Raw genomic sequence first — 14,068 nt, 5'->3', positions numbered from 1 at the left:
TAATGGTTGTAAAGCGTTTTCACTTGTTCACAGTGCTTCACGTGCTTTCTGTGGTTGTAATCCTTCTGACTCTGCAAGGTGTGCAAACATTATTATCCCCATATTTCAGATGAATGGACTGTTGCTGAAAGAGAATGTCATGCCTAAGGACACATAGTAGATTCATGGCAGGGGTGAGATTTGAACCAGCACTCCAACTGCAATTGCACCATACATTTGTATAATGGCATTACCATATTAGCATTTTTTTCCCAACTCCTTTCCTAATACTCCCTAAGATGGAGCTGACACACAGTGACAACAACCCCAGTATCTCTTTCCTGGCCAGTCATCACCAGTTCAGACCCTACTAATGTATTATAATCTAATAACCCCCTCTTTTTAAGGCTTTCATACTAAATAAATAAGAAAAATCCTGCTTTAAAATGATTTAAATCAAACTTCATTTTTACTAGTCAGATATTTTCTAAAGTTGGTTGTACATCAGTACAACAACAACAACAACAACAACATAATAATAATTTATTAGTTGTACCACACCCATCTGTCTGAGTTGCCCAAGCCACTCTAGGCAGTTTCCAACAAAATCTAATAGAACATAATGAAACATCAGGCATTAAAAACATCCTGATGACTATGGAAAGTTGCATAATTGTGTCTCTCTTTGACATCTGAGGGGAGGGCATTCCGCAGAGCAGGCGCCACTACCAAGAAGGCCCTCTGCCCGGTTCCCTGTAATTTCACTTCTTACAATGAAGAAACCACCAGAAGGCCCTGAAAACTGGACCTCTCTTTCCAGCTGGGTTGAACGATGGGGGGGCGATAGAGATGCTCCTTCAGGTATGCAGGGCCAATGCCGTTTAGGGCTTTAAAGGTCCTCACCAACACTTTGAATTGTGCTCGGAAACGTACTGGGAGCCAATGCAGGTCTTTCAGGACCAGTGTTATATGGTCTCGGCGGCCACTCCCGGTCACCAGTCTAGCTGCTGCATTCTGGATTAATTGTAGTTTCCGGGTCACCTTCAAAGGTAACCCCACGTAGAGCACATTGCAGTAGTCCAAGCGGGAGATAACCAAAGCATATACCACTCTGGTGAGACAGGACGCAGACAAGTAGGGTCTCAGCTGGCGTACTGGATGGAGCTCCTGGACACATAATTGGCCTGTGCCTCCATGGAATCCAAAATGACCCCAGGCTGCGTACCTGGTCCTAGGAGCATAGTTCCAGGGAGTCCTCCACACCTGCCCACTTGCTGTCCCCAGTACTTCTGTCTTGTCGAGATTCAATCTCAATCTGTTATCCATCCTCTAAATGCCTCCACAAACTCACACAGTTCTCTATACTTGCATGCTCTGAGAGTAAGCCTTACTGAACTTAATGACACTACTTTTGAGTATGCCTCTGTAGGATTGCACTGTGATTTGATTTGAAAGCACGGGCTTCTGCTTGTTGTTCATTAGACACATGTCAATCCCAGAAGAAGAGTTCACATTCTTTACAGAGAATAATGTATTTTTTAAAATAATTTTTTTAGAGCTGAGCTGACTGCTGAGGTAGCTGGAGGGTATAGAACTGGATTCTGTTCATGGATTATTCTGAATGAAAAGAGAGTGGCTTCTTGGACCTAGGGGCTGGATCACAATACTTGTGATGATTTTGTAGTCCCTGTTCTTTCTCTGGTTACCATAATAATGCACTGCTTCTGTATATAGATAGAGAGATCTCCTCATTATGTTTGAAAGAGGGTCATGGAGCCAGTTGTAAATGACTTTGCTTTAAGATGTTTGAATTTAGCATGTTTGTATTGTATTCAGACCTCCTTTTAAATCAGCCCCCCCCCAAAAAAAAATAACCCACTCAGCCTTATAATTGGAAGAATAGGTCAACCAATGATATTTACCAACATATTTAGTAGGACTGGGTTTTGTTTTTCAGGTTTTCGGGGATTTTTTGTTTTTGCAGCTGTAGCATCCCTTGAAGTAGAAACATCAAGATATAAAGACACATTCACAGGCTTGTAATAGCTTGTCTTAGTAATTATAGATTTGTTTCAAATTGTAGCCTTCTGCTAACCGAAGAGTCTGTCATCTTACATTGAAATGAGCAATTAAGTGTACAACTTGTAATATATTTGGTTGTTTAAAGAGAACCACAAAATACAATATGTTTGTTTGCTTCTCCTTTTCAAGTTTGGGATTGTACATTTTAAAAAGCTGAATGTTCATTAAGAGAAATTATATAATCCATTCAGCGCAGTTTCCTAATTATTAGATGGTAATTGATTTACAGTACAATCCTGCTCATGCTTACTTGGAAGTAAGCACCACTGTGTTTATTGGGGATTGCCCCCTCTAGTAAGTGTGTTAAGGATTATAGCTTTAAAGAATCAAGATTTTGTGCTCCCCACCTTGAACTAGTGGGAAACAGAGAGAGTAGAAATGGAGAATAAAAATGCCATGGAAAATGTGTGATGTCCTCTCCCGGTATGCCCCACGGAGGACCTTAAAGTCCATATATAGCAACACCCTAGAGGTCCCGGGCCCTAAGGAAGTTAGATTAGCCTCAACCAGAGCCAGGGCCTTCTCAACACTGGCTCCGGCCTGGTGGAATGCTCTGTCTCATGAGACCAGGGCCCTGCAGGATCTGATTTCTTTCCACAGGGCCTGTAAGACAGAGTTGTTCCGCCTGGCCTTTGGCTTGGAGTCAAGTTGATTCCCTCCCCCTCTTTCTTTTTCCTTTCTCCTCCTGTGATGAGGCTGCATTTTAATGTTTTAATGTTGTATTTTAATCTTGTTTTTTAAGTTGCATTTCAATCAACTTGTTTTTTATTGGTTGTTAGCCGCCCTGAGCCCGGTCTTAGCTGGGGAGGGCAGGGTATAAATAAATTATTATTATTATTATTATTATTATTATTATTATTATTATTATTATTATTTATTTAAACAATTAGATATGAGACTTGTTGATTTATCTGGGAATGCTAGAAATATTATGAGCCAGGAATTTCTAATTTAGAACTGCAGTCATACCTCGGGTTGAAGTTGCTTCAGGTTGAGTGCTTTCAGGTTGTGCTCCGCAGCGACCCAGAAGTAACGGAACACGTTACTTCTGGGTTTCGCCGCTCGCGCATGCGCAGACGGTCAAAATGACGTCACACGCATGCGCAGAAGCGGCAAATTGCAACCCCTTGCATGCCCAGATACAAGTTGCATTTACTTCAGGATGTGAACGGGGCTCCGGAACGGATCCTGTTCGTATCCAGAGGTATCACCATACTGATCTATTCATGATTACAAAGGGAAGACACCCAGGAGTAAAATTTTAAGGTTTTTGACTGACAGTGCATATCATTGTAAGTTAAATATTTAAAAACCACCCCATGTATCCTCCTTTACAGTAAACTCCATTGAAAGTGTGTATTTTGAGTAAACCTTTATAGTAGGAGTTGCCAACTTTCGAGAACTAGTGTGGAAATTTCAAATGTTGAGCAAGTGATGGGGTGCCAGTCACAAAATGGCTGTTGTGTTGTGGTGGTGGGGGGCATAATACAAAATTAGAGAGGGGCAACCGTCCCCTTCTTTATGCTTCTTGAGGGAAGTCCACTGTGTCCTGCTGGTCCTGATAATGGAGATCATACATACAAACATTAATGCTGGTGCTGTCTATTAACAACAGAGAGCATTCATCAGTACCAGGAAAAATATACGAGGTAGCCACACCACTCTCATTTTGCAGAAATCAGACGTTATATGCACATTTTGCCCTATAGCTTGCTTTCCAAGTGGGCGAAAACCTTTATTATTATTATTTTAGATTATTATTATAAATCTCTTTAACAGTAACAAAACACAAAAATCAAGAACAACTTTGGTGTAATGGAGTAGAACACAATTACATAAGATGTTAAGTCTGCTGTACAAATACACCTAAGATCCCAAGCAACATTGCTGAATTTTCAAATTCTCCTGTCAAGAATTGCTGGAGGCTGTCTAAACCTGCCCTCTTCATTAAGACACTTAAAAAGGGATACCATTCATTAATAATAATAATAATAATAATAATATTTTATTTATATCCCGCCCTCCCCAGCCAAAGCCGGGCTCAGAGCGGCTAGCAACAGTAAAAATAGCACAGTTTACATAAAATCACAGTCAGTTAATTGAAACACATTCTAAAATCAGTTCAGAATCAAATTAATGGCAACCATTGGGCTGGAGTTCTATGAAGATTATAAGTTCAGTCCCCCCTTAAATAATGGTGGTAAGTTAGATGTTCTGAGAACTATATAATCCATATATTTTTATACCACATCTCTTGAGATTTCCAGTGGGCTGTTGTTACTAGTCTCACATGGTGCGAGTCACTTTCTAGGGACAAGAGGGCTAGAGCTGGGTCTGGAATTAGCTTCTGAGGTGCAACACACACACACACACTTTGAAAAATACTTTTTTAAAACATGAAACTGGGGTGTCTTTTTAGGAGCACCCTGAAAGCTTTCATGGGTTTTGGGACGGCAGCCCCTCATGTATAGGATTGCACCAGGGCAAATCAATACTGAAGGGCTGGGGCAGTGCAGAATGATGGATATACCGCCCCAACTGAAGCCCTGGTAAATGATGAGAGGCTTTCCCTCCTTTTTATTGCTGTCGCTGGTCCAAAGTCTCCATGACCTTGCGCCCAAACATCCCATTTTGTGGCTTCCACTGACTACTGTTGGCAGGAGAGACCTTCATATCAGTTCTCACATCTGCCGGTGGAGAGATGACTGCTGCATTGTTACTACCTTCTTGTTGTCAACATAGGGAGGTAGGATTGCAACCTAAATTTTGAAGGCAGCAATTACTTAATAAAGTCCTAAATAAACTAGCTGCTATTTAAGATGTGATCCTTAACATCCTGGCTTAGAAGTGAGGATCACTAAAATTCTGACAGGATTGGACATCACAGCTAGCTACCAGATTTGCAAGTCCAGTTCTAATTTGTAGATCTCTGTATGTATAAAATTAATTTCAGACATCTCTGTTGATAGGAATAATCTGTAGCAATCATTTGCAGTGACATGTTGATGAGAGCTGTTCATCCCCTTTCCTCAAGGAACAGCCACATACAATTCTTAATTTCTTTTAATAAAGTAAACTTGAAATCCTTACCAAAGTAGGGTTGTTTCTGCCCTGCAGCTCAGATGTTGCCTAGTGATCTGGCTGTGTGAATTTTCTTCAGACAAAATGCTACTTATCCATCATAATTTTACTGTCACACACTGATAGAAGACAGAAAAAGAAAAAGACTTCACTCAAGTAAATCAGTTATTTTTAGAATACATGTCGTTTGAAAAGCATTACGGGAAAATCTTAAACTTGAAAAGGACTAATGATAGAGCACAGTTTAAGCTCTGTTATATTTTTAACCTAAATATCTTTCAGATCTGAAGTGCCATGGTGATTTTAATCATGGCATGAGGTACATGTCAGAAAGAAAAGCTTGAAACAAGTAACTCAGTCATCTTTGTTATAAGTGGTTGGGACTGTGGCGTGGAGATAATTAGAAACATGCATTTGCTGTGTATTACAATGCTGTGGTCATCCTGAATGTAAAAATATCCATCTTGAATGCCAGAATTTGATCAAGTGAAATCAGATTTCTGAACTAAGCTAGTATTTGCTTTGGGTTGCCTGTTCTGAATAATTGCCACCTATGTCCTTCATCGTTCTCTGACTTTTCTGCTAGGCAGCTTTGCAGATGTTGCCAGAGACAGATTAATTTTGTTAATCATATTTTGACTAGCTTCCCTGATTCCCTTACTACTCTTGGTGTGTTTTATTTGCATAGCACCTAATAATAATCATAATAATCATAATAATTTTATTTATACCCTGCTCATCTGGCTGGGTTTTCCCATCCACTCTGGGCCGCTCATCTGATAACAACAACAACAACAATAATTTTTTTTTTCTATACCCCGCCCTCCCCAGCCAAGACCGGGCTCAGGGCGGCTAACACCAGGTATAAAAACAATTGATTAAAATACAACTTAAAAACAAGATTAAAATACAGCATTTAAAATGCAGCCTCATTTCAGTAGAAACTCAAATCAAAAACTTTTTGGGGATGAAAACGTCAAATCTTCACCAAGGCCAACTATCCAGAATGGTCCTACGTGGGCCAGAAAAAAGCCAGGGAAGTCCCCAAATAGGGGAGGGGATCAAGTTGATTCCAAGCCAAAGGCCAGCCGGAACAACTCTGCGGGAAGTAATCAGATCCTGCAGGGCCCTGGTCTCATGAGGCTAAGTTTGTTCAGGCTCGCCTAATGGGAGGACCCACAAAAGTTGTAGAACTCAAGTAACCAAAAGATGGCTTGATGAGAGTCTGAGCCAGCTCATTCCAGTTCCCCCCACCCCACCCTTTTCAGCAATGATTTGTATAACAGCAGCAATGAGACTGAGAAGGGCAAAGCTGACAGGCAGCACCATCACCTGGAGAGGTTGGAAGGCAGGCAGGGAAGGCTGACTGAGGCTGGGAGGAGCAGCAACACCCGGTCCACCCAACAGACGGATCTGTTATGCTAGACTGCAGGTTAGATCTTGTAAAGGTGAGAGGGGTGGATAATGAAAGTATTGTGCTTGTTTTACCCCATGGCAGGGTGAGCACTTTCAGTCTCAAAGGAGGAAAAGGAGCATCCTGGCAGAAGGAGACAAATTTCCCCTCCCCACAGCCTCTAAGGTCATTCCCAATAAGCAATGTTTACACCGGCAGACCCTGCTTTAATGTATTTTTTGCAGGAATAATACAGGATGCGTGCAAACTCTGTCTTGGCATGTGAGGTATTCATTTCAGCTATAAATGTGAATGGAACCTGGACTGTCCTTTATTTTCTTTAATCCCCTCAAGCTCTGCTTTATCAAGATTAATGAATGACTTGGCCAATGAAGTTCTTCGTTTATTTTTAATCTGCTCCCCATAATTTTTTGTCACCTTCCCAAGGAACTGGAAATGTTTTATCATGCTGCCCTCTCGGGAAATCCTGCCCCCCCAAACACATGCATTGTTAATGGCACAGTTGCAGCTCTGGCAGTATCATTAAGCAATGAAACCCAGGCCAGCCAGCCTCACACAGAGATAAGAGAATGTGCCTTTGTATAGTGGTGGAATTTTCATCCATCTACTTGAATGCTTTGCAAGATTGTTGCGTTTTGCCCTTTTCTAGGAAAACCACTTTTCTGGTTGGACAATGAAGGATGAAGCCTACTAATAAAATAAAGCCTCTGTATATTGTTCATAATACAGTAAAGCTTAGAGACGGTTGGTGACATCAGACTCGCATTGTGCCAGGCACTTGGGGCATATGTAGTAAAAATGTAGACCTTGCCTCAGAGAGACAGTAATATGTAAACCATTGGTATTGATTTTCCAGCCAGAGTTTAGCATATTTGTTGTTGTTGTTGTTTAGTCGTGTCCGACTCTTCGTGACCCCATGGACCAGAGCACGCCAGGCACTTCTGTCCTCCACTGCCTCCCGCAGTTTGATCAAGCTCATGCTAGTAGCTTCAAGAACACCATCCAACCATCTCATTCTCTGTCGTCCCCTTCTCCTTGTGCCCTCCATCTTTCCCAACATCAGGGTCTTTTCCAGGGAGTCTTCTCTTCTCATGAGGTGGCCAAAGTATTGGAGCCTCAGCTTCACGATCTGTCCTTCTAGTGAGCACTCAGGGCTGATTTCCTTCAGAATGGAGAGGTTTGATCTTCTTGCAGTCCATGGGACTCTCAAGAGTCTCCTCCAGCACCATAATTCAAAAGCATCAATTCTTCGGCGATCAGCCTTCTTTATGGTCCAGCTCTCACTTCCATACATCACTACTGGGAAAACCATGGCTTTTACTATACGGACCTTTGTTGGCAAGGTGATGTCTCTGCTTTTTAAGATGTTGTCTAGGTTTGCCATCGCCTTTCTCCCAAGGAGCAGGCGTCTTTTAATTTCGTGACTGCTGTCACCATCTGCACTGATCATGGAGCCCAAGAAAGTAAAATCTCTCACTGCCTCCATTTCTTCCCCATCTATTTGCCAGGAGGTGATGGGCCCAGTGGCCATGATCTTCGTTTTTTTGATGTTGAGCTTCAGACCATATTTTGCGCTCTCCTCTTTCACCCTCATTAAAAGGTTCTTTAATTCCTCTTCACTATCTGCCATCAAGGTTGTGTCATCTGCATATCTGAGGTTGTTGATATTTCTTCCGGCAATCTTAATTCCGGCTTGGGATTCATCCAGCCCAGCCTTTCGCATGATGAATTCTGCATATAAGTTAAATAAGCAGGGAGACAATATACAGCCTTGCCGTACTCCTTTCCCAATTTGGAACCAATCAGTTGTTCCATATCCAGTTCTAACTGTAGCTTCTTGTCCCACATAGAGATTTCGCAGGAGACAGATGAGGTGATCAGGCACTCCCATTTCTTTAAGAACTTGCCATAGTTTGCTGTGGTCAACACAGTCAAAGGCTTTTGCATAGTCAATGAAGCAGAAGTAGATGTCTTTCTGGAACTCTCTAGCTTTCTCCATAATCCAGCGCATGTTTGCAATTTGGTCTCTGGTTCCTCTGCCTCTTCTAAATCCAGCTTGCACTTCTGGGAGTTCTCGGTCCACATACTGCTTGAGCCTTCCTGGTAGAATTTTAAGCATAACCTTGCTAGCATGTGAAATGAGTGAAATTGTGCGGTAGTTGGAGCATTCTTTGGCACTGCCTTTCTTTGGGATTGGGATGTAGACTGATCTTCTCCAATCCTCTGGCCACTGCTGAGTTTTCCAAACTTGCTGGCATATTGAGTGTAGCACCTTAACAGCATCATCTTTTAAAATTTTAAACAGTTCAGCTGGAATACCATCACTTCCACTGGCCTTGTTATTTGCAGTGCTTTCTAAGGCCCATTTGACTTCACTCTCCAGGATGTCTGGCTCAAGGTCAGCAACCACACTACCTGGGGTGTACGAGACATCCATATCTTCCTGGTATAATTCCTCTGTGTATTCTTGCCACCTCTTCTTGATGTCTTCTGCTTCAGTTAGATCTTTACCACTTTTGTCCTTTATTATGGTAATCTTTGTACGAAATGTTCCTTTCATATTTCCGATTTTCTTGAACAGATCTCTGGTTCTTCCCATTCTGTTGCTTTCCTCTATTTCTTTGCATTGCTCATTTAAGAAGGCCTTCTTGTCTCTCCTTGCTGTTCTTTGGAAATCTGCATTCAGTTTCCTGTATCTTTCACTATCTCCCTCGCATTTTGCTTGCCTTCTCTCCCCCGCTATTTGTAAGGCCTCGTTGGACAGCCACTTTGCTTTCTTGCATTTCTTTTTCATTGGGATGGTTTTAGTTGCTGCCTCCTGTATAATGTTGCGAGCCTCCATCCATAGTTCTTCAGGCACTCTGTCCAGCAAATCTAAATCCTTAAACCTGTTCCTCACTTCCACTGTGTATTCATAAGGGATTTGGTTTAGATTGTATCTTACCTGTCCAATGGTTTTTCCTACTTTCTTCAGTTTAAGCTTGAATTTTGCTATAAGAAGCTGATGATCTGAAATCACCAGTGCTTAAAATAATACTTAACTTTGGCTGGATCCTGCCCTGGGTGACCTTCTTGATACGTTCTTAACACATCTTGTTCTGCAGGCCAGTTGCTTAATATCCTCCTATTTCCATTTCTCCAATTAGCAGTGTCATCTAGTTAGTTCCCAGATCTGAAGAATTCAACCTGTTCTCCAGCAAAGGAGAAGCCATGGTCTCGGTCAGGCAGGTCTTATGGATGGTTAGATGGTCAGAATAATAGAATTTAGGGCCTTTTAATTTCCTCTGCTGTACTTGCCCCTTTGGTAATTGAGTTTCCATTTATGTAATTAGTGCAAAAGGATGGGATTAACATATGTAACAGAAGCAGATAATTTATTAATTATAATTTATGTTCACTATAGTATGCAGATGGCTTTATTATAGTGTTGTGTGGAGGAAAGGGGGGGGGTTTCCTTACTTTATTAACAAAACCCAACTTCTATTCCAATGGTTTTCTTAAACCCATACTTCTGCCACCATTTAATTCCACCTCCGTCCTTAATAGCCCAGTGGGATATAGACGTGCTTCAAAGCCAATCTGGTACAGTTGCTATACTTAACTATGATATTAATGTTTATTTCTTACAAGATTATGTAGTACACAGGCTTATGTGGTTACTTTAATATAGTTCTATCTCCTTAAATTCTTATACGCTTTTCTAACTTGTTACTGGAACCTGAAATACCAACCAAGACAACTTGGAGGATGTAATCTGTTACCGTATTAAAAATCTTCTGCCTTGGTATTTGACTCCACTCCAGTTAAGCCTTACTAACAATGTAACTGAGGACTTTGGCAAAAGCCCTTGTTCGGTCACATATTCAAGCATAGGATCTGTTTTTCATCTTCTTCTGGCTGTCCACCACAAGGACCAAGCACCAACCTATATTGATTTATCCTGACTAGCCCCTAGCCATATATGCATTTCTTCTGACTCCACCCCACATCCAGCTCCAGCCAATCACACTGTCCAACTAAGAATTCTACCACCAACCAGAATTTGCAGACCTTCTCTCCTTCTTTTTCATACTGAGAGTTCCTTCTCCAGCCCCTTCCCAGCTGCCAGTTAGGGTTCCCCAGTGACTGTTATAAACCGACTTTCACCTGACCAGATAGAAGACTTCTTCCATCACAAACATTATACAAGGGTTGGGTGGGGTGGTAAAGCTTATATTCTTCTACTTTAGTGTATGGGTCTCTTCCCCCCTCCTTTCTTCCCATGTTATTCAACACTAAAGTCTCACAACAAATGTAACTGATCTGTAGAAAACACAACCTGAAAAAGAGACGATGCACGTGCTTTTGTAAACCAAGAAAATCTTTAATATTTATTTTTTAAAAAAAACAAAACCATGCAGCAGACATTACAATACAGAAAAACACGCTAAGTTACACAAAACAGTCAAACCTCGGTTTCCAAATGCCTCCGTTACTGTATGTAACAGGATAAATTGGGCTCCAGCTTCTAAACATTTATTTAGTGTCAATAATGTGTTATGCTTAGGCTTGTAGGAGGTAATAAACAATTATACATGGATTTAAGTAAAAATAGCAGATATTTTGTAAGGTTAGAACTGCACTGGGTAGTTCTAGAGAGGAGCGGGGGGAATCAGAGGAAGGATACGTGAGACACTCTGTATGTGATCTCTAGGGGAAATGTCACCCTGTTAAAATCTCCCTATTTTCGAAACAAAAAACAAACAGGTTTTCTGTCTGGGTGTAAGAAGGGATGCTATTTTTTATTATTTAACTTGATCAAATGTAAAATTGTGTTAAATTGAAATCTGAGACTAATGTAACAAAACAAATGGAAGTCTACATACAAAAAAATTGAATCCCTTACTCTTATCAAATAGAAAGACTCAGTTTGAACAACTGTATCTTGGCCTTTTTAGTTGTGCACGCAGTCCCTTCACTCTTCTCTTTGCAGTGCAGACATTCAAACCATTAAGTCTCTAATTAACCATTGTTTCTCATTTTGCCCAAACTGGGAAACCTGACTTCAGAACCAGCCAGGATGTTAATCCACTGTTTGAATTTGGTTTAATATCCTGTCTTGGCCCAGTTCTGGTAACCATAGCTTCCCTGTTTGCACAAAACAGAAAACATGGTTCATTAAAGACTTCCTGGTTTGAGTCCCCAAGCTGTGAAGGGTCTGCAGGCACAGACAAAAAGCTCATTTATATCTCATTTATATAAAGCTTATTAAGCTGAGATAGGATTCTCTACACACAGCCATTAAAATGAAGCCTGTTTCTTATTGTTGAACAAATCAAAACAAAGGGCTGTCAAAAACATTCTCCTTTTGAGATCAGACATTTCAAATGTGGCATAATGAGTTACATCCCAGGTGGCCTTTCTGTAAACTGAAGCAGCTCTAAAGTTTTCAGAGGGGGCTGTAATTTAGCAGCGGTCTCTGCAGATTTTTACTACTTCTTTATTTACTACATTGCTATCCTACCTTTCTTCCAATGAGCTCAGGGCAGTATATCTGGTTCTCCTCACCCCCTTCATTTAGTCCTCACAACAACCCTATAAAATAATATAGACACACAGAGAGAGTGACTTGTCTGAGATCACCTAAGGAGCTTCTGGGTTAAGTGGGAATTTGAACCTCCGTTTCTCTAACCACGACATCACACTGGCTTCTGGAAGAGTGGAGAGTTCTGCTTTGGACCTTTGGATCCAACCCATTATGTCATGTGTACGTTGTTACTTTTTGAACTGTGAATATCTGTCAGTTAAGATAGTATGGACATTTATGGTTTATCTCATGAAGTAGGCGGCAGCTTTATTGAATATCCAAGCGGGTGGGTGAATGGAAGACTGTAATCATGGTAGTTCTCATCACATCTGCTGGAAGGAGGAGAATGGTGTCAAGCAAAGGTTGGTCCTGGGAGTATGCCTCTTGACCCTTCTCCATTGCAGGGCACTTGAGGGTCTTTAAGAGGCCTTAACAACCCATCCTTCTCACTTCTGTATGGCCAAGTTACTGCCTCATATAAAAAGTGGTCCCTATTTTCTATATTGGCCTTTCTCTCTTTCTTGGCAATGTAATTAGCCCACCCTGAGATGTGTCCTGGGGTGGGATTGAGCCTGGAGCTAGACTCTAGCGCAGCCTTTCTCAACCTGTGGGTCCCCAGATGTTGTTGGACAACAACGCCCATCACCCCCTAGCTAGCAAGGCCAGAGCTCAGGGATGATGGGAGTTGTAGTCCAACAACATCTGGGGACCCACAGGTTGAGAACTGCTGCTCTAGAGTCTGCTGAGAAATGCAGTTCTGTGAGCACTACGTCCAGTCTCGTGGCATATGTCATGGGGTGTGTTTGGAATTAGAGCAGGGCATGCCTCTGTGCCTTTCTGCATTGGATATGATGCTCCTAAACCTTCAACTTCTTCCTTCATTCCATCCATAGAGAGCAGCACCAAGGCTCCACCTAACTGCCGAAGTATTATTTTGCAAGGCCGTTAATGATCAGACCAGAATACTAAATATGCTACATACAAATACTTCCCATTGATTTCAATGGAATGCTCAATATTATTAGGATAGGGATGTAATGCCTTGGAGAAAGGCCAACCATTGCAGATGCTTTTGTGATAACACCAGACTATAGTTAAATTTCCCGAACTGAGTAATATTTTCACATTTTTCAGAGCCGTTGCACAAGGGAGAACTGCAAATATCTTCATCCACCAACACATTTGAAAACGCAGCTAGAAATTAATGGAAGGAACAACCTGATCCAACAGAAAACTGCAGCAGCAATGCTTGCACAGCAGATGCAATTTATGTTTCCAGGAACGCCTCTTCAGCCAATGGTAAGTACCTTTAACAAAAGAGCTGTCTGTATTACCTTTACAAGTCATTTCCAGATAAACTGACAAATGCTTTTCAAGCACTTTAACATTTCCACCTTAACTTACGTAGTTATTACAATATTGCTGTTGTGAAGTTCTGAAATAAAATGCCTAGATCAGTTTTGTAAATTAAATTCATATATATCTATACGTGTATAGATATATATCTAGGTTTTGTAAATTAAATTCATATATATCTATATCAATATATACATAAATAGATTTGTGCAGCTGTTTTGAAACGTTTCAGTTTCAGGACTAGGCAGCTTATTGATTATTAGGCCAATAAGTGAAAGTGTAGAGCTATATTTGGATAGTTTATAAAAATATTTTTATATACCATAATTTGTATGCATTCTTCATTAAAGGCAGGGCTATTGGGGGTGTTCTTATTCTAGAATGGCTTTGTTCTGAAAGTTTAACCTATAATGTGGAAATCATATTATGAACTTGCAGCTTTTTGTTTAGCATTCTTGTTGATTGCCCTTTAGCATTTTAGTCATCACAGTTTCAGGTGCATGCTATTCCTTTATAGGTTCAGATAATACCTATGAATTTCCTAATCTGTAACTGACATTTTCTACTTACCCTTCTTTAGTCCAACTAGA

The 14,068-nt window shown here is 41.0% G+C and overlaps 1 protein-coding gene across 25 annotated transcripts in view; it reads left to right on the top strand.

Annotated features, from left to right (window-relative positions):
* MBNL2 (muscleblind like splicing regulator 2) overlaps positions 1-14,068 on the top strand; it is an 82,479-nt gene that overhangs the window by 28,979 nt on the left and 39,432 nt on the right. For all 25 annotated transcript variants that reach the window (XM_083501300.1, XM_083501298.1, XM_083501297.1 and 22 more), the window contains exon 3: positions 13,257-13,421. In XM_083501300.1, coding sequence (XP_083357426.1) covers positions 13,257-13,421 — 165 coding nt within the window. The remainder of the gene's footprint in view (positions 1-13,256; positions 13,422-14,068) is intronic.

Source organism: Podarcis liolepis, assembly GCF_965112155.1.
Source record: "Podarcis liolepis genome assembly, chromosome: 4".
Taxonomy (NCBI): Eukaryota; Metazoa; Chordata; class Lepidosauria; order Squamata; family Lacertidae; genus Podarcis; species Podarcis liolepis.
Note: the sequence above shows the minus strand (reverse complement) of the source record. Positions and strands in the feature narration are given on the sequence as shown.